This window comes from Oncorhynchus kisutch, linkage group LG13 (assembly GCF_002021735.2).
Source record: "Oncorhynchus kisutch isolate 150728-3 linkage group LG13, Okis_V2, whole genome shotgun sequence".
Classification (NCBI taxonomy): domain Eukaryota; kingdom Metazoa; phylum Chordata; class Actinopteri; order Salmoniformes; family Salmonidae; genus Oncorhynchus; species Oncorhynchus kisutch.
The window spans coordinates 41114018-41140191 of record NC_034186.2 but is presented as its reverse complement, the minus strand read 5'-3'; the positions used below and the strand labels follow the sequence as shown (position 1 = coordinate 41140191).

At 43.8% G+C, this 26174-nt stretch overlaps 3 protein-coding genes across 6 annotated transcripts in view; 1 reads left to right on the top strand and 2 right to left on the bottom strand.

The window, feature by feature from the left end:
* Positions 1-90: 90 nt before the first annotated feature.
* LOC109902372 (regulator of nonsense transcripts 1-like) lies at positions 91-21851 on the bottom strand. 4 transcript variants are annotated; one of them, XM_020498668.2, is made up of 24 exons: positions 20124-21851; positions 19351-19490; positions 19111-19200; positions 18849-19016; positions 18283-18463; positions 17849-18010; positions 16707-16794; positions 16372-16470; positions 15638-15761; positions 15213-15372; positions 14836-14954; positions 14463-14627; positions 13200-13314; positions 12851-12994; positions 12495-12708; positions 11963-12080; positions 11675-11831; positions 11264-11406; positions 10733-10907; positions 10408-10489; positions 3555-3716; positions 3049-3275; positions 979-1101; positions 91-846 (listed from the first exon to the last, which is right to left on the bottom strand). In XM_020498668.2, the coding sequence occupies exons 1-23, from the start codon at positions 20292-20294 to the stop codon at positions 982-984; spliced, it is 3324 nt and encodes a 1107-aa protein (XP_020354257.1). In that variant the 5' UTR covers positions 20295-21851; the 3' UTR covers positions 91-846; positions 979-981. The 4 variants fall into 4 exon arrangements, with proteins under 4 accessions (XP_020354257.1, XP_020354259.1, XP_020354258.1 ...); XM_020498670.2 differs by having other exon boundaries at positions 15638-15746; XM_020498669.2 differs by having other exon boundaries at positions 16710-16794.
* The window catches only part of LOC109902375 (U6 snRNA-associated Sm-like protein LSm4), a 19616-nt gene continuing 13607 nt past the window's right edge, over positions 20166-26174 (top strand). The window contains exons 1-2 of the mRNA XM_031786258.1: positions 20166-20253; positions 25711-25817. Coding sequence (XP_031642118.1) covers positions 25785-25817 — 33 coding nt within the window. The 5' untranslated portion in view covers positions 20166-20253; positions 25711-25784. The remainder of the gene's footprint in view (positions 20254-25710; positions 25818-26174) is intronic.
* LOC109902373 (pyroglutamyl-peptidase 1-like) overlaps positions 21967-26174 on the bottom strand; it is a 7925-nt gene continuing 3717 nt past the window's right edge. Inside the window, exon 5 of the mRNA XM_020498672.2 lies at positions 21967-26105. Coding sequence (XP_020354261.1) covers positions 25913-26105 — 193 coding nt within the window. The 3' untranslated portion in view covers positions 21967-25912. The remainder of the gene's footprint in view (positions 26106-26174) is intronic.

Genomic DNA, 26174 nt, shown 5'->3' with positions numbered 1-26174 from the left:
CCACTCAACTCCACCAGACTTCTAGTTAACCACCTGTTTCTGAAAAGACCTGTTGAAAAAGCCAAATGGTTCTGAAGGCCATCAAAGGCATTTCAATTCAAAGTTCTTTATTATCAGACTTTAGCGGAGAAAACTTTTCAACTCAAAAGTTGAACGACGATGTGAACTGCCACTGTTCCTCTTGGAGACGGTTCCTCTTGGAGACGGTTCCTCTTGGAGACGGTTCCTCTTGGAGACGGTTCCTCTTGCGGTCATTTGATGAGATTTCAGGTCTGAGAGTTGAGATCAACACCGCAAGTGATCAACATTGAGGTGACGATTTCCTATGTTGCCTGCTTGAAGTGTTCCACACCCTCCCCCCTCTACATTCTTGTTATCCGCTTTCGAGAGTTAGTGGAAAGTGCTCCCCCAGCCAAGTTGCTTGAGAACTTGTCTTTCATTCTCTGTTAGTTGATCAAAGAGCAAGGTCCTCTGGATAACTGGTCATTCTCTCAGACAGAGGTGTGAGGTTAGAATGGGAGGTGGGAAAAGGGTTGTGGAGGGAGGGAGTTGTTCCTCGTTTCGTCTTCCTCACGACAGCTCGACCGCTGGCCACCGTCTTCCTCTCGCTTTCGTTCCCATGTGCCGGCAGTGGTCCCTCACTCCCACACGTTCCCTCTTCCTGGCCGTCCGTTTTTTCTACCACTTTCTCTCTCGCGATTGGTTGGTTTCTCTCTCCCGTTGATTTCACACGGTGGTGCTTCAGTTGTAGAGGAAAACAGGTCTCCATTTTTTGTTTTTATTATTACCCAGATTAAAATGCTGATGAACTAAGCTCAGCTCAAGCCTAGCTCCTCTTCCAACAACCTGAGAAAAGGAAACAATAAGGATATTCAAAATGGCTTCCGCCAACACGATTATTGGTCTGTACAGTGGAGGTCAAATCAATAACACTTCTTGATGACTCTAGTACCGTGGGAATGTGAATAGTTATCTTACACTCTAGTACTGTGACAGTCCAGTCACTCCACCATGTTGGTATGCACGTTCACCCTGGTAAGTCGAATCCTGCGACAGAGCCACGTCGATCTGGGACTTGAACTCGTCACCTAAATAACTGTCCTGTTAAAACAGAAGGAGAAACACCCAATTACATCCAAAACATAATTCGTCCAACTAATGTTTCCTACATTTTTTCAGCACTGAGCAAATTTCAGGTCTGCTGAGCGCAAACTTGAATGTTGTGAAAACTCTGTGCAACTTCCAGCGCACATTTACTGTGAACACTGAGGCTGTACCCGGTTTAAGTTAGTTTTAACAGTGGACAAGTAGGCTACTGTGGCTATTTGATCATAACGTAGGCCTATCTGAGTGGTCTACCATCAAAAACAATGGAGGAAATGCATCCCATAACATTTTAACATGGAAATAGCTGTTCTATCATTCAGCCTACAGTAGCAGCCAGTGTGTGGTGTTCAATGTATATCCTTCCTGTTTGGCCCTGTCCGGGGGTGTCCTCGGATGGGGCCACAGTGTCTCCTGACCCCTCCTGTCTCAGCCTCCAGTATTTATGCTGCAGTAGTTTGTGTCGGGGGGCTGGGGTCAGTTTGTTATATCTGGAGTACTTCTCCTGTCCTATTCGGTGTCCTGTGTGAATCTAAGTGTGCGTTCTCTAATTCTCTCCTTCTCTCTTTCTTTCTCTCTCTCGGAGGACCTGAGCCCTAGGACCATGCCCCAGGACTACCTGACATGATGACTCCTTGCTGTCCCCAGTCCACCTGGCCATGCTGCTGTTCCAGTTTCAACTGACCTGAGCCCTAGGACCATGCCCCAGGACTACCTGACATGATGACTCCTTGCTGTCCCCAGTCTACCTGGCCATGCTGCTGCTCCAGTTTCAACTTCCACCTGACTGTGCTGCTGCTCTAGTTTCAACTGTTCTGCCTTATTATTATTCGACCATGCTGGTCATTTATGAACATTGAACATCTTGACCATGTTCTGTTATAATCTCCACCCGGCACAGCCAGAAGAGGACTGGCCACCCCACATAGCCTGGTTCCTCTCTAGGTTTCTTCCTAGGTATTGGCCTTTCTAGGGAGTTTTTCCTAGCCACCGTGCTTCTCCACCTGCATTGCTTGCTGTTTGGGGTTTTAGGCTGGGTTTCTGTACAGCACTTTGAGATATCAGCTGATGTACGAAGGGCTATATAAATAAATTTGATTTGATTTGATTTGAATGTAGGCCTACATTCCATGAAACTTTAGAAAAGAACATGCATGTTGTGTTGTTTGATGCAAGAAACCACTTTACAAAATAAAATGCATTATTATTTCCATACCATTATTACAGAGAATCAGACAAATTATGCTACCCTCTGCCTATTTATTGGCTACTTATTCAAGCCTGCCTCAAAGTAAATGGCACAGATCCATATATGGCAATGGTCTATTTGCATATAGGCCTACTACAGCTCTGATTGGTAATGCCGCACGCTACAACAAAATCTTGTGTAGTTAGTTTTGCATTCTAAGTCTTGCATAGTTATTTTTGTTTTGGTATGTTGCATTGAAAGTGGCTAATATTGCGCTGATTCGATCACAATAGCCGCAGTAAAGGGAAAAGTTGATAGTGTTAACAGGGAAAACTAAAAAGTTGAGTGAAGTTCAATCTCGTGCTTCCCTCCGTGGGACAATACTGTATTTCTTCTGCGCGCCCGCACGCAGCTTAAAGGGGACATTGCTTCCAACACATTTCCCTAAGAGTATCAGATGTCAGCAATATGAACCTCCACCCAGCAAATCAGAGGTGGCATTATTACCATATTGCTTACGTTATTATTACCATACTGCTTCTTGCTTGGTTCAAGCAATATGTCAAAAACATTACATCTAACCAATGGGAAAGGTGAAGATGTTATAATCTTTTACTTATACCCATCTAATCCTCTCAGATCTCCACAATCACATAAAGAGTAAGGTACGATTTGGGATTGGGCATAGGAGTACAAGGCCAGATTCTGATTTGGTATTAGGTAGTAAAGAGTGGAGTTTAGGCCGGTCTTGTTACCTGGGAAAGTTCAGGCTGGGAGAGGCCAGGCTGGCTCATCTGGGAGGGCTGACTCATGGTGATGTAGCCCTGGGTGAGTGGCCCCTGGGAGAAGGGCTGGGAAGATACGTCCTGGCTAGCCTGGCTGTTGTGCCCGTTGGCTTGCCCGCTGCTACCGTGGTTCCCCATGCCGCGGGTCCTCTGGCGCCCGCCACGCCCCGCTTTGCTCTTCAGCACCCCACCACGACCTGGGTGGCACAGAGAGAGTATGTTCCCGCTCACTTATCAAACACACGAACAAACAATGAACATGCATTACAGACGAGAAATAGTAGGGGTACGAGGACATCTCCAAACCCCCATAACATAATATCACCAACAACAGTACCACATGAAGAATACTCTTGTGAGCAGCACAGAGACTTCTGGTCATTTGGATAATGTCCAACTTCACAGGGCCAAATACAATATCCACCAGTCAATATATGAACAACTAATGAATAGTAGTTGTTTTGCTTCCTGCTCACCTGCAGCAGGGCCGTTGGCCTGGGCCAGGTAGCCTGGCGGAGGCATGGGGGGCACCACCAAGTTGAAGGGAATAGGCATGTTCATGGCCGCCATGTGGGCTGGCCCAGTCCCAATCATGCCGATCTGATCGTGGGTTTGGAAATACATGTTGGATGGACGCCCTGTAGAAAGAAACACACAGAAAACATGTCACAGTAGTGTGTGAGCGGTCTCATTGCTGTAGGATGCGTTTGTTGCATCTAGCAATGCAATAAAGTCTGGTGCCACCTTAGAGTTCTAGCAAGGCATTAGCCTACAGTACCTTCAGAAAGTATTCACAACCTTGACTTTCCCCCCCAAAACATTGTGTTACAGCCGGAATTTAAAATGCATTCAATTTAGATTTTGTCATCACTAGCCTACACACAATACCCCAAAGTGGACGTTTTTTTTAAAGAATTTTTTTTATAAAAAAATGAAATGTCGAGTCAACCCTTTTCTTATGACAAGCCTAAAAAGGTTCAGGAGTAAAAATGTGCTTAACAAGTAACATAATATAATAAACAAAAATATAAAAACGCAACATGCAACAGTTTCAAAGATTTTACTGCGTTTTTAAAAATGTATTTAACTGGGCAAGTCAGTTAAGAACAAATTTGTATTTACAATGACGGCCTAGAAACAGTGGGTTAACTGCCTTGTTCAGGGGCAGAACGACAGATTTTTACATGGTCAGCTCGGGGATTCAATCTAGCACCCTTTGGTTACTGGCCCAACGCTCTAACCACCAGGCTACATGCCTCCCCTGCGTTACAGTTCATATAAGGAAATCAGTCAATTGAAATTAGAGCCTAATGGATTTCACATGACTGGGAATACAGATATGCATATGTTGGTCACAGACACCTTAAAAAAACTGGTAGGGGCATGGATCAGAAAACCAGTCAGTATCTGGTGTGACAACCATTTGCCTCATTTAGAGCGACACATCTCCTTCGCATAGAGTTGATTAGGCTGTTGATTGTGGCCTGTGGAATGTTGTCCCTCTCCTCTTCATTGGCTGTGTGAAGTTGCCGGATATTTACATTTTAATTGAACCTTTATTTAACTAGGCAAGTCAGTTAAGAACAAATTCTTATTTTACAATGCCGGTCTACCCCCGCCAAAACCGGACAACGCTGTGCCAATTGTTTGGCGCCTTATGGGATTCCCGATCCCGGCCGGTTGTGATACAGCCTGGGATCGAACCAGGGTCTGTAGTGATGCCTCTAGCACTGAGATGCAGTGCCTTAGACCGCTGCACCACCGGGAGCCCCAAAAAATATAGGTGGGAACTGGAATGCGCTGTCGTACACGTCGATCCAGAGCATCCCAAACATGCTCGAATGGGTGAAATGTCTGGTGAGTATGCAGGCCATGGAAGAACTGGGACATTTTCAGCTTCCAGGAATTGCATAGAGATCCTTGCGACATGGGGCCGTGCATTATCCTGCTGAAACAGGAGGTGATGGCAGTGGATGAATGGCCGACGATGGGACTCAGGATCTTGTCACGGTATCTCTGTGCATTCAAATTGCCAAAAAATAAAATACAATTGTGTTCGTTGTCCGTAGCTTATGCCTGTCCATATCACAACCCCACCATGGGGCACTCGGTTCACAACATTGACATCAGCAAACCACTCGCCCACACAACACCATACACATGGTCTGCGGTTGTTAGGCCGGTTGGACGTACTGCCAAATTCTCTAAAATGACATTGGAGGCAGCTGATGGTAGAGAAATTAACATTAAATTATTATCTGGCAACAGCTCTGGGTGGACATTCCTGCAGTCAGCATGCCAATTGCACACTCCCTCAAAACTTGAGACATCTGTGGCATTGTGTGACTAAAGTGCACATTTTAGAGTAGGCTTTTATTGTCCTCAGCGCAAGGTGCAATGATCTGTGTAATGATGATGCTGTTTAATCCGCTTCTTGATATGCCACACTTGTCAGGTGGATGGAGTCTCTTGATAAAGGAGAAAATATTCACTAACAGGGATGGAAACACATTTGGCCACACAATTTGAGAGAAATAAGCTTTTTGTGCATGTGGAAAGTTGTTGGGATCTTTTATTTCAGCTCATGAAACATGGGACCAACACTTTAGTTTATATTATGGTTCAGTGTAAGTTGCATGAACTGTGTGCAATAATAATGTTTAACATGACTACCTCATCTCTGTACCCCACACAGAAAGATAATTGTAAGGTCCCTCAGTCGAGCAGTGAATTTCAAACAAAGATTCAACCACAAAGACCAGGGAGGTTTTCCAATGCCTCGTAATGAAGGGCATCTATTGGTAGCTGGGTAAAAAAAAGCAGACATTGAATATCCCTTTGAGCATGGTAAAGTTATTAATTATACTTTGGATGGTGTATCAATACACCCAGTCACTACAAAGATACAGGCGTCCTTCCTAACTCAGTTGCAGGAGAGGAAGGAACCACTCAAGAATTTCACCATGAGGGCAATGGGGACTGTGAAACAGTTACAATGGCGGTGATAGTTGTCTCCGAAAGGATGGATCAACAATATTGTAGTTACTCCACAATACTAACCTAATTGACAGAGGGAAAGGCAGCCTGTACAGAATACATTTTTTCCAAAACATGCATCCTGTTTGCAACAAGGCACTAAAGTAAAACTGCAAAAATGTGGCAAAGCAAGTAACTTTTTTTTGTCTTCAATAGTTATTTGCCTCAAAGTTATCTTTGGGGCAAATGTAATACAACACATTACGGAGCACCACACTCCATATTTTCAAGCATTGTGGTGGCTGCATTATGTTATGGGTATGTTTGTAAACGTTACGGACTGGAGAGTTTTTCAGTATGAAAACAGAAACGGAGCCTAGCCAGGCAAAATCCGAGAGGAAAACCTGGTTCAGTCTGCTTTCCACCAGACACTGGGAAATGAATTCACCTTTCAGCAGGGCAATAACCTAAAGCACATGGCCAATTCTACACTGGAGTCGCTTACCAAGAAGACAGTTAATCATCCTGAGTGGCCAAGTTACAGTTTTGACTTGAATCTACTTGAAAATCTATGGCAAGACCTGAAAATGGTTGTCTAGCAATGATCAACAACCAATCTGACAGAACATGAAGAACCGTGAAAAGAATAAAAGGGCAAATGTTGAACAATCCAGGTGTGGAAAGCTCTTAAGAGACTTACCCAGATGGAGTCAGGGGAGTGAATACTTAAATTAAATGAGATGTTTCATTTTCAATAAAACGTGCAAAAATGTCTAAAAACATGTTCTCACTTGGTCATGATGGGGTATGGGTAAATGGCTGAAAACATGTTCTCACTTGGTCATGATGGGGTATGGGTAAATGGCTGAAAACATGTTCTCACTTGGTCATGATGGGGTATGGGTAAATGGCTGAAAACATGTTCTCACTTGGTCATGATGGGGTATGGGTAAATGGCTGAAAACATGTTCTCACTTGGTCATGATGGGGTATGGGTAAATGGCTGAAAACAAATATTTAATTCAGTTGTGAATTCAGACTAACAACAAAATGTGGAATAAGTCAAGGGGTATGAATACTTTGAAGGCACTGTAAATGTTAGTGGGCTATTGAAGAGGTTAAAGAACAAGTTAACGCATTATAAAACAATGAAAACGAAGTGGCTACGGATACAGAGATTCTGTATCCCAATTTGCCCAGGCTAAAAATACAGATATATCTGCGGATGTGCCGGATATTTTTTTGATGTAGCAGAGTGACCACTCTGCTGCCTACGTACTGCTGCGCTCAGCGCTCCCCTGCCGCTCCCCCCTACTCGGTCGCCTTCGTCTGGTCACTGGTGTAGCCTACAAAACGTCATGTTGTACACTAAACTGTTCTAAATATTGCATTCCATGCCGCAGTAAGCATAAGCACACGTCTTCAAGTTCTTTTTTTCAGGAGAGGAGTAGGCTACAGCTATGTACATGTTTGACACAAAATACATTAGACATGTTAGTACAAACTTTGTTGCCAGTATTGTAAACATAAGCATGACACAAACAGGCAGTCTAGCAATATCATGTTCTTAGCTGCGGAGTTTACATGCAGCCATTTACTCTCGCCACGGTACAGCAGTATATATGGCATAACTATGACACCGAGCGATGCAAAACAAACTTGCCCATTGTCAGAGTCTTTTTACCGGTCTGGATACATGCTCGGCTACCCAGAGGTGGAACGCAGCAAGACAGATACGCAGTGTAATTAGAGATGGAATTCAATTTTTTACATCATCAACCCAAACACTGACTAAGTCACACAGGAGGCAGACATGTGTACGATATGGCAGCACCTATAAAGTTTAGCCTACATCACACAACACGCTGATAGTTTTTTGCTCCAAAGTGTAGGGCCTGCATCCTGCTTGTGCACTTGCGATATCCGTTACAACAGACAGAAGGTTGTAGCCTTCATAATATATAGGGCTGACCCCATTTAGTCAACTGGTCAATTGTTTTGTCGATAGGCCGTTGGTCGACCGAGATTTCTTTAGTCAAGCAGAAGCAAATATACATTTTTTAATATGGAGTACAAGACACCTGTCTGATTCACGCCTGTCTCAGTGGATTAATCCATTGTGAAGGCCGTGGGGATGGCACAGTCTATCGCTCTAAGACATGTGCTACTGAAATTGTATGTTGTACACCTGTCTGATTCGGCCAAACTGAGCAATCGGTAGAAGGGCCTTGGTTAGAGAAGTGACCAAGAACCCGATGGTCACTGACAGAGCTCCAGAGTTCCTCTGGCCAGACAGAAGTCACTCCTCAGTAAAAAGGTACATGACATCTTGCTTGGAATTTGCCAAAAGGCACCTAAAGGACTCTTAAAGGGTTGAGGGAATAGGAAATTATTTTCCTAAACATATGTGTCTATATTGTATATGGGGAAATACACGTTTAAAAACTTGACAGATGACTCTCGGTCAAGCAAGATTTATTTTGGTCGGGGAGAGCCCTAATAATATACACTGCTCAAAAAAATTAAATAAAGGGAACACTTAAACAACACAATGTAACTCCAAGTCAATCACACTTCTGTGAAATCAAACTGTCCACTTAGGAAGCAACACTGATTGACAATACATTTCACATGCTGTTGTGCAAATGGAATAGACAACAGGTGGAAATTATAGGCAATTAGCAAGACACCCCCAATAAAGGAGTGGTTCTGCAGGTGGCAACCAAAGACCACTTCTCAGTTCCTATGCTTCCTGGCTGATGTTTTGGTCACTTTTGAATGCTGGCGGTGCTTTCACTCTAGTGGTAGCATGAGACGGAGTCTACAACCCACACAAGTGGCTCAGGTAGTGCAGCTCATCCAGGATGGCACATCAATGCGAGCTGTGGCAAGAAGGTTTGCTGTGTCTGTCAGCGTAGTGTCCAGATCATGGAGGCGCTACCAGGAGACAGGCCAGTACATCAGGAGACGTGGAGGCGGCCATAGGAGGGCAACAACCCAGCAGCAGGACCGCTACTTCCGCCTTTGTGCCAGGAGGAGCACTGCCAGAGCCCTGCAAATTGACCTCCAGCATGCCACAAATGTGCATGTGTCTGCTCAAACGGTCAGAAACAGACTCCATGAGGGTGATATGAGGGCCCGATGTCCACAGGTGGGGGTTGTGCTTACAGCCCAACACCGTGCAGGACGTTTGGCATTTGCCAGAGAACACCAAGATTGGCAAATTCGCCCCTGGCGCCCTGTGCTCTTCACAGATGAAAGCAGGTTCACACTGAGCACATGTGACAGACGTGACAGAGTCTGGAGACGCCGTGGAGAACGTGCTGCTGCCTGCAACATCCTCCAGCATGAACGGTTTGGCGGTAGGTCAGTCATGGTGTGGGGTGGCATTTCTTTGGGGGGGCCGCACAGCCCTCCATGTGCTCGCCAGAGGTAGCCTGACTGCCATTAGGTACCGAGATGAGATCCTCAGACCCCTTGTGAGACCATATGCTGGTGCGGTTGGCCCTGGGTTCCTCCTAATTCAAGACAATGCTAGACCTCATGTGACTGGAGTGTGTCAGCAGTTCCTGTAAGAGGAAGGCATTGATGCTATGGACTGGCCCGCCTGTTCCCCAGACCTGAATCCAATTGAGCACATCTGGGACATCATGTCTCGCTCCATCCACCAACGCCACGTTGCACCACAGACTGTCCAGGAGTTGGCGGATGCTTTAGTCCAGGTCTGGGAGGAGATCCCTCAGGAGACCATCCGTCACCTCATCAGGAGCATGCCCAGGCGTTGTAGGGAGGTTGTACAGGCACGTGGAGGCCACACACACACTACTGAGCCTCATTTATACTTGTTTTAAGGACATTACATCAAAGTTGGATCAGCCTGTAGTGTGGTTTTCCACTTTAATTTTGAGTGTCACTCCAAATCCAGAGCTCCATGGGTTGATAAATTTGATTTCCATTGATAATTTTTGTGTGATTTTGTTGTCAGCACATTCAACTATGTAAAGAAAAAAGTATTTAATAAGAATATTTCATTCATTCAAATAGGATGTGTTATTTTAGTGTTCCCTTTATTTTTTTGAGAAGTGTATATGTTTTGGAATGTTTGTTCAAATCGGCGCAGGGTTTTTAATTTAGCTGTTTAAAAATAGGAGTCAGACATCATCATGGTTCAGAAGAGGGTGAGTAAAGAGCAAAACATGAAGAGAGGAGTGTGAGCAGCAAATACATTAGAAAAACAAATGTGTGTAAAATAACACATGCCGAATGTGATCCGGAATGTTAGCTTTGAGAAAGAGGTTTCCGTAGCCACGGAATCCGTAGCCACGGCCTTATATTAAACACTTTCCCACTAACCTGCGCTGCTGCGATCGTAGGCAGACCCAGGGATGAGGGCCTCACGGGCATCATACATGGCAGTGCTCATGAACCGGGCTCCCTGGAACACAGACAAGGGTTCAATACCCTCAAAAACACAGTGGCACTGCTGTACTGTTATAACATTGCTGTAAATGGCATTACATATTGGCCAAAGTGTTACTGAGGTAAAAGTGTTAAGTACTAATTTAAAAAAGGATATGAGGGGAATAGAATCATCATGGGTTCAATACCCACACTGAAAACATGTGCCAACTGTACACTCCAACATATAATGCGTGTTCATGCAAGTGTGATAACTCACAGGGTTGATGGCATTGACCAGCTTGCGGGGCCTGCTGAACTGCATCAGGCTCTCTCTCAGGTTGTTGAGGGGTCCCTCCACCAGAACCTTCTGCTCCTTGTAGTAGTTGAGAAGGTGGTTCCACAGAGGCTGCTTGGACAGGGCCTTTGGGTTGCCCACAATGATCACCCCATACCTGAAAATATACGTTTTACACACACACACAGTGGGAGAAATCTATCTAAGGACAAGGCAGTCTCAAACTGCACCATTTTGTCTACGGTGTCAAGGATGAATGTGGACAGGGATTCACATAGATATTTTGATGATGCATTCTATACTGTTCCACTGAGGCTCATCACGATTCATCATCAAGGCTTCTAAACTACCATGACTTTGAACACAGACATCCTATGAAGTAACTATTGCTAGGATCCCATTGTCCATTCTAGGTCTTTTATATGGAATTCTATGACTTTGTCCATACAGATTTGAAACTGTCCATCCAGAGAAGCTGTGGTGAGAATGAAGACTAATGGTCCAGATGCTTACTTGGCTCTGGTGAGGGCCACGTTGAGACGTCGCGGGTCATTGAGGAAGCCGATGCCCTGGTGCTCGTTGGCTCGTACGCACGACAGGATGATAAAGTCCTTCTCCCTGCCCTGGAACGCGTCCACGCTGGCGATCTCAACCTCCTGATAGCAAGACAAGAGGATAGAACCATGTTGTAACATTGGTCATCGAGACCTGTTGCATTTGGCATTGGGTCAAATGGCAACAGGGATCGACAGAACTAGCAGCGCAATATTATTTTAAGATTTTATAAGTCTGCTACCATCTGCAGAACAATAACAAAGCAAATCGATATCACAAATCATGTTCTTGAGAAGACTGCGACAACAAAAATATATTGAATTGTTTTTTCCCCCCAAGACAAGTGCAAGTTCAGCTATACTGCCATACCTGGTAGAGTTTTGTATGGAGGGAACCACTGAACTGCATGTACTGCACCAGGTAGGACCTCTGGCCCTCGTAGGGGGTGATGATGCCTATCTGGTCAGGCTTGGCCCCAGCCTTCAGCAGCCTGGTTGTGATCTTCTCCACGTTGGCCGCCTCAGTTCTGGGGAGAGGACAGTGTTTAAAATGGTTCCAGTCAAACTAAATGAAGAGACGCACTCTATGTGCATTTCAAAATAGCAATCAATTCTGTTGATGCTTTGAGATTAACCTTGACAGGACTGTTAGCCGTACCTATTCAGGTAGGACGTTCCAGAGCTGGCTATTTCCTCCTGGCCTTGAGTTACATAGAAGAACATGGGCTTGTCTGGCTGCGGCCACTGGAAGTCAAAGCCTTTCTTGATGCGGTCAGCTTCCCAGGATAAACAGAGAATTTGTCAACATGGTTAGTATGGGAATTGGTCTTCAATAATTCAGTGAGATTGTGAACAAACCTAAAATTGGCCATTTTATTCAACAGCAAATACGTGCCCAAAAGCAATATGCTTTGAGTTGCAGTTGATTTCAGAATGGTCTAACAAACTTCCACAGTAGAGTAAATGCTTTATACTCAGTGTATGAACACAAACACCGCTTGAATCCAAAGCAGATCTACACTGCTACTTCTAGATCTTCTAGGGGTGAACAAACAACCTTTCTACAAAAACGTCACATGTTCTAGATGCAAGGCACCAGTACATTGCTGATAATAAGTGTGAATTATTTTGAAATGAAAACATTTTTTTTACATTTTATTTTTTACGCCTGGTGAAAACGTCTAACTCACCAGCGGTGACTCCGTTCTGCAGGGAGCCCTCGTAGAAGATGTTGGAGGGGAAAGAGCTAAGGGCCGGGTGCATACGGTACTGCACCTGCAGACGAATGGGCCTGATGCCCAGCACCACCAGACGCTCAAACAGAGACTGGGACAGGCCTGCTTTGGCTGCCTTCTTACACATCACTACTGGGCCCAGCTGGCAGTGGTCTCCCACCAGAATGAGCTGTGAAGGGGGGAATTAATGATGAAATGACAATCAATTAACCAAATATTCTCATGGGCTTTTACATTGTTTTCGTAAGTCACGGACAATTGACCTAGTTGAGCTGTTTATCTTGAACATAAATTGGTGTGTGTGGTTGTACCTGCTTGGCACCCAGGACCACAGGCACCATGCACTCTGGCTCGGTGGCCTGGGTGCTCTCATCAATCAAGATGGAGCGGAACTGCATCTTGGCCAGGCGTGGATCTCCTGCCCCCACACAGGTACAGCAGATCACATCCGCATTCTGCCGAGGGACAGAAGAGGAACAGTGGTTAACAGGTTAACAGTTGGTTTGAAATTGAAGGAACGGGGAACCCATATCATCTTCGCTAGGTCAAAAAAAAATAAAAAAAAACATTCTACTTGACAGCACCTGCCATACTCTTCTCATAATACTGCTGTGACATATCGGGCGACAAAGGTGTAAGTGTTGTAAAAGTCCTCCTCACCGTGAGCAGCTCTCGCTCAGCGGTGCGCTTCAGGGCCCGGTAACGCTTCTCGTCAGCAGACGACAGCTCCCCGGTCTCATCCTTCAGCTGCTGCAGCTTCTGCAACTCTGGCATACTGAGGGTCACACCAGACACAGAGCAGGCAAAGTGGGTTGAGTCATTAGTAGCCTTGTCGAGAACCTGGCTTCCCTAATCGGAAAACCTGGTGAAGGTAATGGCAGAAACTAGTTCCAAAGGGGTATAAAGCCGGAGTGAATCAGTGACGCCTTGCAACACCTCAAACCAATTAAATGCCTTGTTTGGGCAGAGCTCTGAAGGTGCCCACTAGAATAGTGTCATAGGAGCAAAGGTTCTCCATCTCATTTCAAACTGCGTATGCGGCGGCAATTCCTTGAGAGTTAAGGACACAAACCTGATCTTTGATTATTGACATCAGATGAGAAACTACTATTACCATCGGTTTTTCCACTTTCAATAAATCAGACTGCCACACTAAACTATTACCACGGCCTGTAGGTAGACACACCATAACTTCTCTTTTTTTTGAAGGGTGCAGAGACTTTGTAACGCCTTCGACTCGATTTGTGTAGAGCACATTTCTGCCAAAACAGAATTAAGTTTTCTCCAGGTTCTCTTCTATTTTCTGCGATGTTGCAAACTAGCATACGCAACAACTCTCTGCAAGTGTGGCCCCGGTCACATGTGAGAGTTACGGTTCTTGAAATTGAACATCCAATAAAATGTAGCCGCTGGAAGCCATCAGACCAATCAAGCCATTTCGGATGATATAAAATTCTCCAGACCTCCAAATGAGGTGTGACAACAATGCGATTTGGAGGTATATGGCTATGCGAAACTAAGTCTGTGGTTGCATTCCCCTGCTCAGAAGTTGCATGCATTAACCAATGTTTACGTGCCACGTCATCGACTGTGTCATCGACTTACAGATTGCTATGACAATGTGGTTAGCGGATAATTAAAATACTTATCCAGGCGTTTTAAGATTTGGCATGAGTTAGCAAAGCCCGAGCAGAGGAACACCCCCATTAGAAACACACAGAATTAGAGTTATTATATCTATCAAAGGTTCTGTTGTAAGTGCTTAAAAAAATCCATCCTTCCCTTTCCGTAATTCTTTGATATTCAAAACAGGGATAATACACTGCTACAAGCATTAACATGAGTGATTACGAGAGCACTACTACATGTAAAATTCTATTTCAGACAGTGCTAACAAAGACTTAATTTCCCAGCATGCCCCACCTGTCCATGTTGCGGATCTGGTTGTGCAGCGCCAGGAATGAGACGGGGGAGTCGATGGCCTCTCTGCTCTTAGCACACAGCCGGACCACCTTCAGACCTGACATGTGGATCTTCTCAGTCAGCTGGTCCACCGCGATGTTACTGGGAGCACACACCAGCACGGGTCTGCAGGAACCAAACACAACAGATGAACGCAGAAAGCTAGGGCAACGTGGAGATGCTTTTGATGTGCGTCGCTTCACATTCTTGTTAAGTACGATAACTTGCTGTAAGTCGTTCTAGATGAGAGCTTCCGCTTAACGACTTGAATGTAAACTGCACACGAAAATGCTTTAAAAAGACACATATGCATAGTGAGTGTAACCCATCTTACCCGTTGCCCTGCCTGGCGAGCTGGTACACTATGGTGGCAGAGGTGACAGTTTTCCCAGTGCCAGGGGGGCCTTGGATAAGACTGAGGGGTCTTTGCAGCACAGTCTTCACAGCATACACCTATTTTACACACACAAATCAAAACATTTATGAAAGCTGCGCAAAGAGCACATGGTAGTACGGGGAATTAACATCTAACCCCAAATGAAGTTCTTTGTGATTATAAGACGACGTTACTATAATAAGGTTTCCCCATCTAATTTTCTGTGATCATTCATCCACTAAAACGAATGGTTAAAAATGCAAACAAGTTCAGTTTCCGGCAGTCAGGTTGGGTCAGGTCAGATGAGGTGTTAAGAGTATGTGTGTGGGTCAGACCTGAGAGTGGTTGAGATCGGGTAGGCCCTGGGCAGTGAAGCGTTTGGGCAGCTGACACTTGATGATGACATCCTCCACCTCGTGGCCCAGCAGTTTGTGGTAGATGTAGCCTGACACGGACGTCTCGTCCACAGCAAAGGTCTTCAGGGCACTCTGCATTCTGGAACCCAGTGGAAACCAATGGGTTATGGTGGTGATAGAGAGTGACGTGATTAACAGCAATAATACCAGCTAGTACCTTCATATCATGTCTTATTCATTCAATTATTCAATATATATAATATATATCAGGAGTTACGTTTGGGATAAATCATGTGAAACGCTGCCGAAGCTAAGGCATTAGTACTCTGGAAGTCACGTTAAGAACACCAGAGCGTCAACAACCAAAGTAGAACTGCTTAAATATTCCGATCGGCTTGTCACACCTGTCAAAGGAAGTGGACTTCCACACGAAATCCACCTGGTAGTCGTGGGTTGTTTCCACAGGTGCTCCGACACTGCTGCGCAATTCTATAGCAATCTCATCTCCATAGTCTTTCACAAAGGGTGCTAAGGAAATAAGTACAGCAAAATAGCCTTTCCTCCTTGTGGAATGTTAGAAAGAAAAAGACGTGTCCCCATCCCCTCCCCCACCCACTTGAACGGGGCTAATAGTAGGGAAGAAAAGCAAGGTCTACAAAACTGTAGATTTTCCCCTACATTAGCATATATCAGATACACTAGCCAGGGGCAAACTAGAGGGGCATTAACTAATGGGTGGGCTTCTCCTAAGGGAGTTCCATGGGGTATTGAACCCTTAATAATTTGGTTTAAATTAGGCAATTATCTCCCAATAAAATATTATTTATTTCTGCAAGCCTTTGAACATTGCAACCCAATAACGTGGCTAGTATCATTAGACTGATTACCTCACGTTTTGCATTGGTTACCAAGAACTAGTCAGCATTTGAGACATTGAGAATGTCCAGATTGGCTGATAAGTTGAGACACAAAATTGCTTCTTTTTTTTCTGACCCCCACCATGGAAAAATAAAGATGGAGAGGTGGATCCTATTTGTTAAAAAGGGACCACTTTGAAAAGGTGGTCAGAAGGGTAGAGATGAGCAACCATTGAAGAATTAAAGTTTTTCTTCAGAATGGTCTTTTAGTTAAAGGATACTGTCTGGGACTTTGATGACATGGCCGATGCCTTTCCAAAGTGGAGCCAGGTCTCCTTTGTAGCGCAGACAAATCTCATCTCCCTGCATCAGCCGCATGTCTGTACAAACCACCACAAACAGAGACACATCAGAAACACTTTGCTCAAAACTATAATCACAAAATATACGAATAATGGTTCCAATGAGGCGGACAGAATACAATACCGTACACACACGGCACGACACAAAACGAACACACCACCAGGGATGCAGGTATGGGATGCGTGGGATGCAAGGGTTCTCTATGCACAGCAGAACAACCGGTAGACAGAGAAAAGTCAATTGAAAGAATTACCACCTGAATCCGTCTTGGGCAAGGAGAAATAGGCAATCCGCTTTTTATTCAGCCCCAGGTCCCACCTGACCGTTATATTATCTTGGGTCTATGAAGAGTTCCAGATGAGAACAAGGGAAACAATAAATAGGACAAGTTAGTCGTCATACTGTTATTAGCTACATAAAAGAAAACTCGGCCCCCTTGCTATGTTCAAGTACAATTTCCTTTTCTTTGAACATGCATCGTTCCCTGCACATGTTCACTGATTTGACAAATTTGGCCGGGTTATAGCAAGGTTTCCACCATTATGATTTTACCTCACACAAGACAGATTAAGTACTGCATGTAAACATTTAATAGAGTGGGTATGTTGTAGTAGGCAGTTGCACAGTAGACTCATGTGTGACTGACGTTTTGTTGATTTAAAGGGGAGATTATGGATGATCTTGGGCCCTATAAAATCAGATTTAATTTTTGATTAATTCTGATTTTCCATGTTTCAGCTTTCCTGACGTTTTTCTGGTTTTCGCTCACTAAAACACACTTTAAAAATATATATTTAAAAAACTACAAAATTGGATGTTCCAAATCTGCAACAACGCTTAAACTGCATCAGAAGACCACATTTGAGGTCTGGGGGAGAAAAATTTTTTTTCAAAGAATTTTACATTTTTGGGTATAGATACCCTTAATTCAAGTGTGCACCAGCAAGAGACTTTGGTTTTTCTGTAGTACACATGTGAGTGCAGAGTTTGCTTTACAAATCACCACTGGATTGATGCAAATAATCATGATATCATTCTGCCAGGTAGGCATAGGCTACTTTGCAATTGATATTTAATTGTAAAGGTTTTTTGGGAAAGCCTTTCCATCTACCAGTTGATAGTTATCATTAGCATCATCGCTATCAGCCACACAAAGTGGTAGACAAACTCGCACACACAGACAGGGGCAATCCCATACTGTCTCTTCAGAATGTTGAAGGTAAAAACTGAATCAACGCATGACTACAAAGTTCAATACATTTAGTCGGTTTCCTAATATGTTCAATACATTTTTGAATATTGTTTAATGTCTGCATTCCGTGACTCCACCCGGGTTCTCCACATCGCAGATTTTTAAAGGGACCTAATTATCTAAAGGGGATGTGGAGGCTATACCTGGGACTCTTTAAGCTTTTTGTCGTAGTCGGCCTCCAGTTTGACAAGGGGGCCGAAGATGTTCTGGTACTGGTAGGCATCCTCGTAGCGCAGCAGCACATGTTGAGGCTCCTCATCTACACCGGGCTTCTCCAGATCCTCCAGAGTGGCTGTTGGATTGTCCTGAGACGAGAGGATGCACAGGTTCAAGCTTTCATGCACGTCCATATATGGTAACACTGACTGATTCCTCCTACAGCTACTGATAGGTGTTGGTAGGGACTGTCCCTGCCTAGTTTTGTTGCCCTTCTGCCCCAAAAGAGGCCTTGATTTGTTGAATGAACCCCCCCAGTATGTTTGATGCTGTGGTGTTTCATGGTTATTTCTGAAGTTAAGATACGTGTACAGTGCATTGTCTACTTCATGGCCCTGGATGGGTTGAGTCAGCCCAGTACCTTCCAGAGCTCCTCTAGCTTGTTGATCTGTTGGGCGGTAATCTGTCGGGCCCGGAGCTGCTCCTGCTCCGAGGGGATCTTTACCAGCCAGGACAGGAAGCAGCGGTCCTGGATCAGCGGCTGCCACTGGGAGCTGTCCCAGTTTATGTCTTTCAGGCTGCTCTGACTGGCACATGGCTGCCTAAGAGCACAAACATTTGGATATAGTCAACTTACACTTGCATTATCGAAAGTCTGTTCGACAGAAGATTGTGCTGATCTCTTGCCATAATAGGACATTCTCAAATCAAGTTTATAAGTCATATACACAGTTTATAGCAGGCATAAACGGTGCAGCGAAATGCTAACTTGCAAGCTCTTCGCTGCACCTAGTCAACCTGCTGTAAACGGTGTAAGTGACAAATAAGCGTTGATTTGATACTTACGTTTACATCACGGCCTCTATGGCAACACATGTGTGTATACTGTCAAATCTATGGTAATAACACACACACAATCAGTCTCTCTATCACACCACACACACAGCGTTGGCCATCATTCCCTCTTTTTCAGCACATTATACACACCTGCACAGCAGCACCACCACAGAGTCGGCCTTGGCGGGTATGAAGCCCAGGAGGAAGACGTTGCGACAGCCACAGTTGTAGCACTCCAGCACTGTCTCGCCCAACGGCCCGTCTTTGTGCAGAGTCACCTCTTTGCATTTGGCTCTCACCAAGTGGTTTACGATGTGGCTGAACGAGAGCATGGAAGACGATCAACTTACATACACACGCATGTTATGAATGCATTTTTTGTGTGTGGATATGATGCTGTTGTGATGCATACCTGCCAGATGTATTGCCACGTCCATTGCAGAACCACTTCTTGCTTGTGTTGCAGTACACCACACACGCAGGATCATGGATGCCACAGTAACTGAAAAAAGAAACATAGCAACAGGCCCTTTTATGACTTCTCAGTCATACGTATTTACTCATAATCGGGTGAAGCTGCACCGAAAGCAATAACAGAGTTATAATACGTTTATATTACAACAGTTATTATTTTACTTTATTTACAAACTACCTGCAGGCATGCAGTGGGAGGTCTTTAGTGTAATAGGTGTCCTCTTCATCCTCCTCAAAGTTCAACTCAGAGAGAATTTGGCTCGCCTTGGCAACATCATCAACCCCTCCATTGTGAAGCCCTTCATTAGGACCATTCACCTACAGATAGAGTATGGTTGAATTAAGACTGAACTATTGCTATGGCACTAGGTAACGTTAGAAGCATGTTTAATTTGCCACTACTATGAACACATACAACTTTAAAAAAGGTAAAACAATACAAGCAAACTTTAAATTTGTGGACGAATTTTTTGGTTTGTAATCAAACCACTTGATGAATACTTGGAACTGCTGCAGAACGTCGTTACCCACATCGGTACTGTTGTTGTTAGTTAGCCATTTTAGCATGACCAACATTTAGCACATGTTTTTGGCCTTTCATTTTGGAGAGGAGGAAGTCATACGGTGTTAGACAAGAAGCTATGTTAGCTAACTAAAGCTACCTTACACTGTTAGCTATCACCAACTAACTTTGTAATATAGCCAGCACAGTGACGTGTAAAAGGTGATTGATACATATAATGCTAGCTAGTTAGCAAACAAGTTAGCTAGTCAGCTAGCTAGTACGATCACTGGCTAACAACGCTTTATAATATTAGCTGGCTAGCTAACTGTTGATAGCGTAAGCAAACAGTCAACATTGTTGGTGGTGGCGAGCAAGCAAACTAACGTTACTTGTTAGCTAGCGTGTTTGGCTAGCTAACGTTAACTGTTGACATGAAGAATAGAAACCTGATTGTCCAGCTGACTCTGGGTGTGGCCTTGAGTTTGTGTCTGGCTAGGTAGGGTAAAATCGGTAAACTCGTACTCCGAGCCCTGGGTATCTGCTCCAAGTAGCTCCGCTTCTTCGGTGTCCAGGAAGGTGAGCGTTTGAGAACTCGGCCCGTACGCTTCCACACTCATCTCGACACAAGTTGCGCGTCCTAAACGGACTCCGATGCGGCGTTGAATATGATCAAGAGCTTCAGTGATATGCTTATCAATGCTGATATCTGTGATCACCGCTTCTGCTTCAAGTCTGATTTGAACCTAAACAAAATTCTAACCGCACCAGAAATTAAACAGAAAACAACTCGAGGCGCCTGAACTCCAACACCAAACAGTGACGAACTTCCTAGCCACACAACGTGCATAGAGAACAGAAATGCAAATGAAGTAGGATGAAACTATTATTGATGGATTGATTGATATTGGTGACTAAATCTATTTTTTATCATGTCAAAAAAAATCAGTAGCTGTCAACTAGAAGTGTTTACTATGAATATACTTATGATTGGAAGAGAATTAACATTGTGTGTGGGTTATTCTCGAGGCACATGGGAAACCAAAATGTATTTATTCAAACGTTAATGAGGTTCATCTTTTTCAATGCTTATTTTTGTTTACAAAACCAACCACTAAATAGAAATACGGGAAAATACAGAGGAATTTGATGTACATCTAGATGTCATAAAATATGATATACATCTAAGAACAATAGGCCTACACATTGAGACAGAGGAGCATTTATAGGTTGGTATAGATTTTAGGCATACTGGGATCGATGTATGTAGGAAGTTCATTTCTAAATAGTAACCTAGTGAATATTCTACAGCCCTTTCCATTATTACATATGGCACAGGTCAGAAGAGTATCCTCAAAGGAAATTGGTCACCTCAACAAGCATTTGGGGACATAGGCTTTCACATCTGTGAGTATAGTCACAATTTAATCACATATGTAATAACCAGTATGTGACAGTGTGAAGGAACACATAAACGACACAAAGACAAATCTCCATGGATACAGTCCATGAACACTCAAATACCCAGTAAACACAAAACATATTTTAGGCAACAAAATTGCTTATGACAGTTGTTCTGGGAAGAAGATACAATTCATCTGGATCAGTTACTGTATGTTATTATGTGGTTGTACCACGAGAGGTATGACATGTCTTTTAAAATATAGATACAACACGGTAAGAAGCCGTAATGGGAGACAACTGAAAACAAATACTGTGTTATGACAAAAATACAAGAACAAAACTAAACCAGCTCAATGACGTTCATAAAGCTGAAACATCCAAAACAATTCAGTCAATAAAGTAAAAAAAGAAAGTGCTACAGAAATGCAAGAACTGGGTCCAATTCTCACCTGGCTGCCTGCCTACCTGCCCACTTCATCAAATGAAATCCTCGGCTGAGATAAGCATACTGATCTGATAAAGTTCATTGAACTTCAAACATCGCCATACAGCTATTAATCAAAGTTGGGCCCACAGACTTGAAAATATGAGATAGAACCAAACCGTTCCCTGATATAAATAACCGTAGTAAAAGGCACAACTACAACTTCTTAGAAAAATACTCAAGAAACAATAAGAAATCCATGTAAACGAGCAACATTTGGCTTTTGCAAGTAAGAGAAACTATCTGAAATTGCTGTTTTTTCCCCCCCAAGAAAAACAACAAACAAAAGTTTAGATAACGTTGGGGTGGATATGAAAACACAATATGCAGTTTAAATGTAAAAAAAAGTCTGCTCTACAGAACATTTTTCAGGTACATTAATTTCTATACAACATATAAATCCAGCAAAACACCTTATGAAAGCACCATCAGAATCACCTTTATTCACTAAGTACATTTACAAATAGTCAGAGTTGTACTTGGTGATATGGTGCCAGCTGCTTGTGATAGACAACATTTAGAGACAGAATACAGACAACGAAGTTTACACACATTATATACAACTAGGTAAAGTGAACATAGAGAATGAGCAGATATACAAATGTACAGTGGGTACACATTTACAGTATGAATCTATCTAAATGCAGAGAGCTGGACAGAGTGAAATGCAGTTATTTTGTATACAGTTCAGAGATGGCCTGATGCGGTGTGCAGCATAGAGTGCATAGTGCTTTAGTCTCTATGGGCCAGATAGCCGGTTGGTGAGGGCCACAGCCTGGGGGAAGAAACTATTCAGGTGGCAAGACATTTTGGGTATGTGTTGCAGTTTGCCCTTGCAGTGGGCAGACCCAAACCAGACAGTGATGGAGGAGATGAAGGATGGACTCAACGATTGATGCTTAAAACCAGATAATGTATGGCTGGGAGATTGTGTTTTGCTGCTGCAAGTAGTACATCCACTGGTGTGCCTTCTTGGTGACCTCTGTGATGTTGTCCTCCAATTTGAGATTGTGGGAGATGATGGTCCCCAGGTATTTGAATGATTTAGCCGTGCTAACAGCTGAGCCAACAATCTCGAGGGGGAGAGATGGTGGGGGGCGTTTTCTTAAGTCAACCACCATTTCAACGGTTTTGTCTGTGCTGAGTTCCAGGTTATTTTGACTGCACCAGGCCACTAGTTGGTTGACCTCTCCACGGTACATGTACTCATCGCCTTCGGTGATGAGATCGACCAGAGTGGCGTCATCTGCAAACTTGAGTAGTTTGACAGATGCGTTGTTAGAGGTGCAAAGTGAGTAGAGTATAGGTGAGAGCACGCATCCTTGCGGCACTCTGGTGCTGAGGGATAAAGAGTCCGAGAGGTGTTTTCCCAGCTTCACGTGTTGCGTCCTGTTGGTTAGGAAGTCAGTAGTCCACTGATAGATGGAGCTGGACACGTTCAGCTAGGACAGTTTGTCTTGTAGCAGTTCTGAGATAATGTAATGAAAGCAGAGCTAAAGTCCACAAACTATGTCCTTGTATATGTCTATGGGTTATCGATGTGTTTGAGGATGTAGTGTTGGCCCATTTCGACAGTGTCGTCCACAGACCTGTCAGCTCTGTAGGCAAACTGCAGTGGGTTGAGGGAGGCGTCAGTGATGGTTTTGAGATGGGACAGTACAAGGCGCTGAAAGGTTTTCATGATTACCGAGGTGAGCACTGCAGGTCTGTAAAAGTTCAGGCAGGACACCTTTAGGTTTTTTTGGGACTGTAACAATGATGGAAGATTTGAAACAGGCAGGAACAGTGCATTGCTCTAATGACTGGTAGAATATGGTCAGTGAAAACGGGAGAGCTGGTCCGCGCAGTGCTTTAAACCTCTAAATATCTAAGCCATTTGAGGGGAGGGTTACTAAGCTGACATAACACGTGGAATTGTTTTAAGATGGTCATACCATGGATCATTTAGCTATTTGATTTGGAATTTTAGCACACCTTTAGGTGTAAACATTTAAAAAATATATAAAAAAATGTTGATAAAATATTGAACTTGGCCATTACTATATCCCATAGAAACACATTGAATAAACATTCATAAATGGCAAAAAATAAGAAAAAATAAGAAAAAAAATCATAAAGGAATAAGGTTTTGAAGGTTGGATACACATTTAACCTCTTATTTCTACTCCCATAACCCATACAAATGAATGGAAGTATCTTAAGATAGGTCCCCGTGACACAGGAGAACACCATTGTGTTTGTGAGAGTCTCCCCTTTCCATTGAGTGGTTATTAGTTTGTAGGCCAAACCGTTCGGAAGCTACAGACGTTTTTGTGAGAAGCTAGATTTTTCAGGATGTCTCATGGTCTGACAGCTCTAGCTCTGTTAGCTTCCACCGCAGATACGGAAAGGCCGCCATAGGTGGATGCGGTGGATTGAGACGTAACCCATGTAAAAAAATGGGGATGATGATTTTTAAAATTGTATTACTTATATTGATGCACGTGGCGTCAATAGACTTAAGTATTAAGTAGAGGAGAGAGGAGCCTGGAGAGAAATGGGGAAGGGAGGGGTGGGATGGGGTAGATGGGTGAGAGGGGGAAGTGGCAAGGAGGGGTAGGTGGAGGGTGTGTCAAATCTGCAGTAGAACTTGTTGAGTTTATTCGGCAGTGAGGGGTTAGGGTTTGTAGTTTTAGGTTTCTAGTTGGACATTTCTTTCAGTCCTTTCCAGACAGACGAGCAGTTGCTCTAGTCTGTCTTTGTACTGCTGTTTGGCTGCCTTCATTCCTGAGAGTAGCTTTTTCTTGACCTCTATAGAGTACCCTGGTCTTGCTCTTCGGCACTGTGGAGAGCCCTAAGCTCACCAGTGACTCATGGCTTGTCGTTGAAGTGTGATAGAAAAATGTTTGGATGGTATGTAGTTCTCCTCACATACACCGATGTAGGATGTGAATCTGTCTGTGTAGTCGTGTATGTTGGCTTTGCTGTCCTTGAATATGTTCCAATTTGTGGTGTCTAGGCAGTGCTTTCACTTCCCAATGGCCTCGTCAGTCTTATTTCCACATGTTTGACAGGCTTGGCTGTTTTTAGTTGATGTCTGTATGCAGGGATGAGGTGTGGCATCACATGGTCGGAGTTCCCTTAGGGAGCATGGGAGACAGCATGGTATGTCCCTTTAAAAGTGCTGTAAACATGGTCCAGAATTTTTTTCTTGACTTGTTGAACATTTCACCAAGTGTTTGTATCTGGGAAGTTCCTGTTGTAGGCTGGTATGGTTAAAATCCCCCCATTGATGGTCAAAGTAGAATCTGGGTATTCTCTTTCCACCTCTGATCTGATCAGCCAGTAGATGTTGCTCTGTGTGCACAGGTGCTCGGAGCGATATAGACTCCGGCCAGAATGACTGAGGAAAATTCACAGGGTGAATAAAAAGGTTTGCAGTGGATGAAAATAGATTCCAGATCTGGAGACTTAGAAGTGTCATCATTGCACCAGCATTGGGTGACGTAGAAACAAACCACCGCTGGATTTATTGCACTGCTTCGGGACGTGATCAGCCCTGTAGACCTGGAAGCTGGCTAGACCCACAGCATAAAAAAGAAAGAGGTGAGAAGTCCTTTTTTATCCTTATCAGAAGTTGTAGTTCGCTGGTTTTGTTGGTGAGTGGAGAGGAAAAGGCCGGGCATTTCATATACATCAAATCCAGGAAGTACTAGCATGACTTAAGTAGCACCAACAAGTGGACGCTTAAGACTTTAATGAAAAAGCTGGTTACAAAAATAGCTCTTCAAGATGATGAATAACAACCAAAGACAGAAATTCCCCTTAAATAACTAGATAGATAACAATAAATAATGTGGAACTTGTACATTGAGTTGATGCAAAAAAGGGCTATTCCATACACTAACCCTGTTTCTGAGATAGCAGTGTAAGTATGGATAAAGAGTCAAAACCATGGAAGCTTCTCAGATTCAAAAAGAGTAGCGCTCTTAGAACAAGCATGTGGCTCACTTCTGTCAATTCCTGTTATTCCAGTTCAAATCGTCATGCTCAATCTCTGTGTCAACAGAATGTGGGGAAAGCTCGTTACACCAAAACACCGAACCAGCTTTACTCACCTCATCATAACCATTAAGATTTTTTTCTTTTTCTTTTTTTAAATGGGCCAGGTCAAGAGCTTGAGGAAACAGCAATGAAGAATGTGACGAAATGGCTGTGAAATAAGTCAACTGGAAGTGTCTGTATGGTTGCCATCTTTGAATTTGCACCAGAAGAGGTAATGAAACAAAAACATTGTTTGGCTAGTTGTGGTTAAGTGCATAATCTCTCTTGTGTGTAAGGGGTTAAAGGCAGTTGGCTTTCACAGGTAAATTAGTGCACACGCTGGCAGTGGATCTTCTCTTTGGTTTGGTCGAGCATGTTCAACATCTCTTGTATGATGGCTTGGAGGGCCCTACCCAAGTCCACTCCACTATAAGGCTTCTCTATGGGAGGCACGTGGATGAATGCCGAGTGCCCATGGCTCAGGTACAGAGAGGTGTAGTAGGTGAAGTCACAGAGGTATCTGTCAGGAAAGACACAGGAATTAATATAATGGTTCTAAGTGGTGGTTCTACAGTAAGATATGTGGGGG

Excerpts from the sequence above, each read along its gene's own strand:
- LOC109902372 (XM_020498668.2), bottom strand. The coding sequence starts at position 20,294 with ATGAGTGTGGAAGCGTACGGGCCGAGTTCTCAAACGCTCACCTTCCTG. Across the intron at positions 16,471-16,706 it reads GCCCAAGACGGATTCAGGTG|ACATGCGGCTGATGCAGGGA; the intron begins GTAATTCTTTCA and ends TGGTTTGTACAG. Across the intron at positions 15,762-16,371 it reads TGTCATCAAAGTCCCAGACA|CACCCTTTGTGAAAGACTAT; the intron begins GTATCCTTTAAC and ends TTATTTCCTTAG.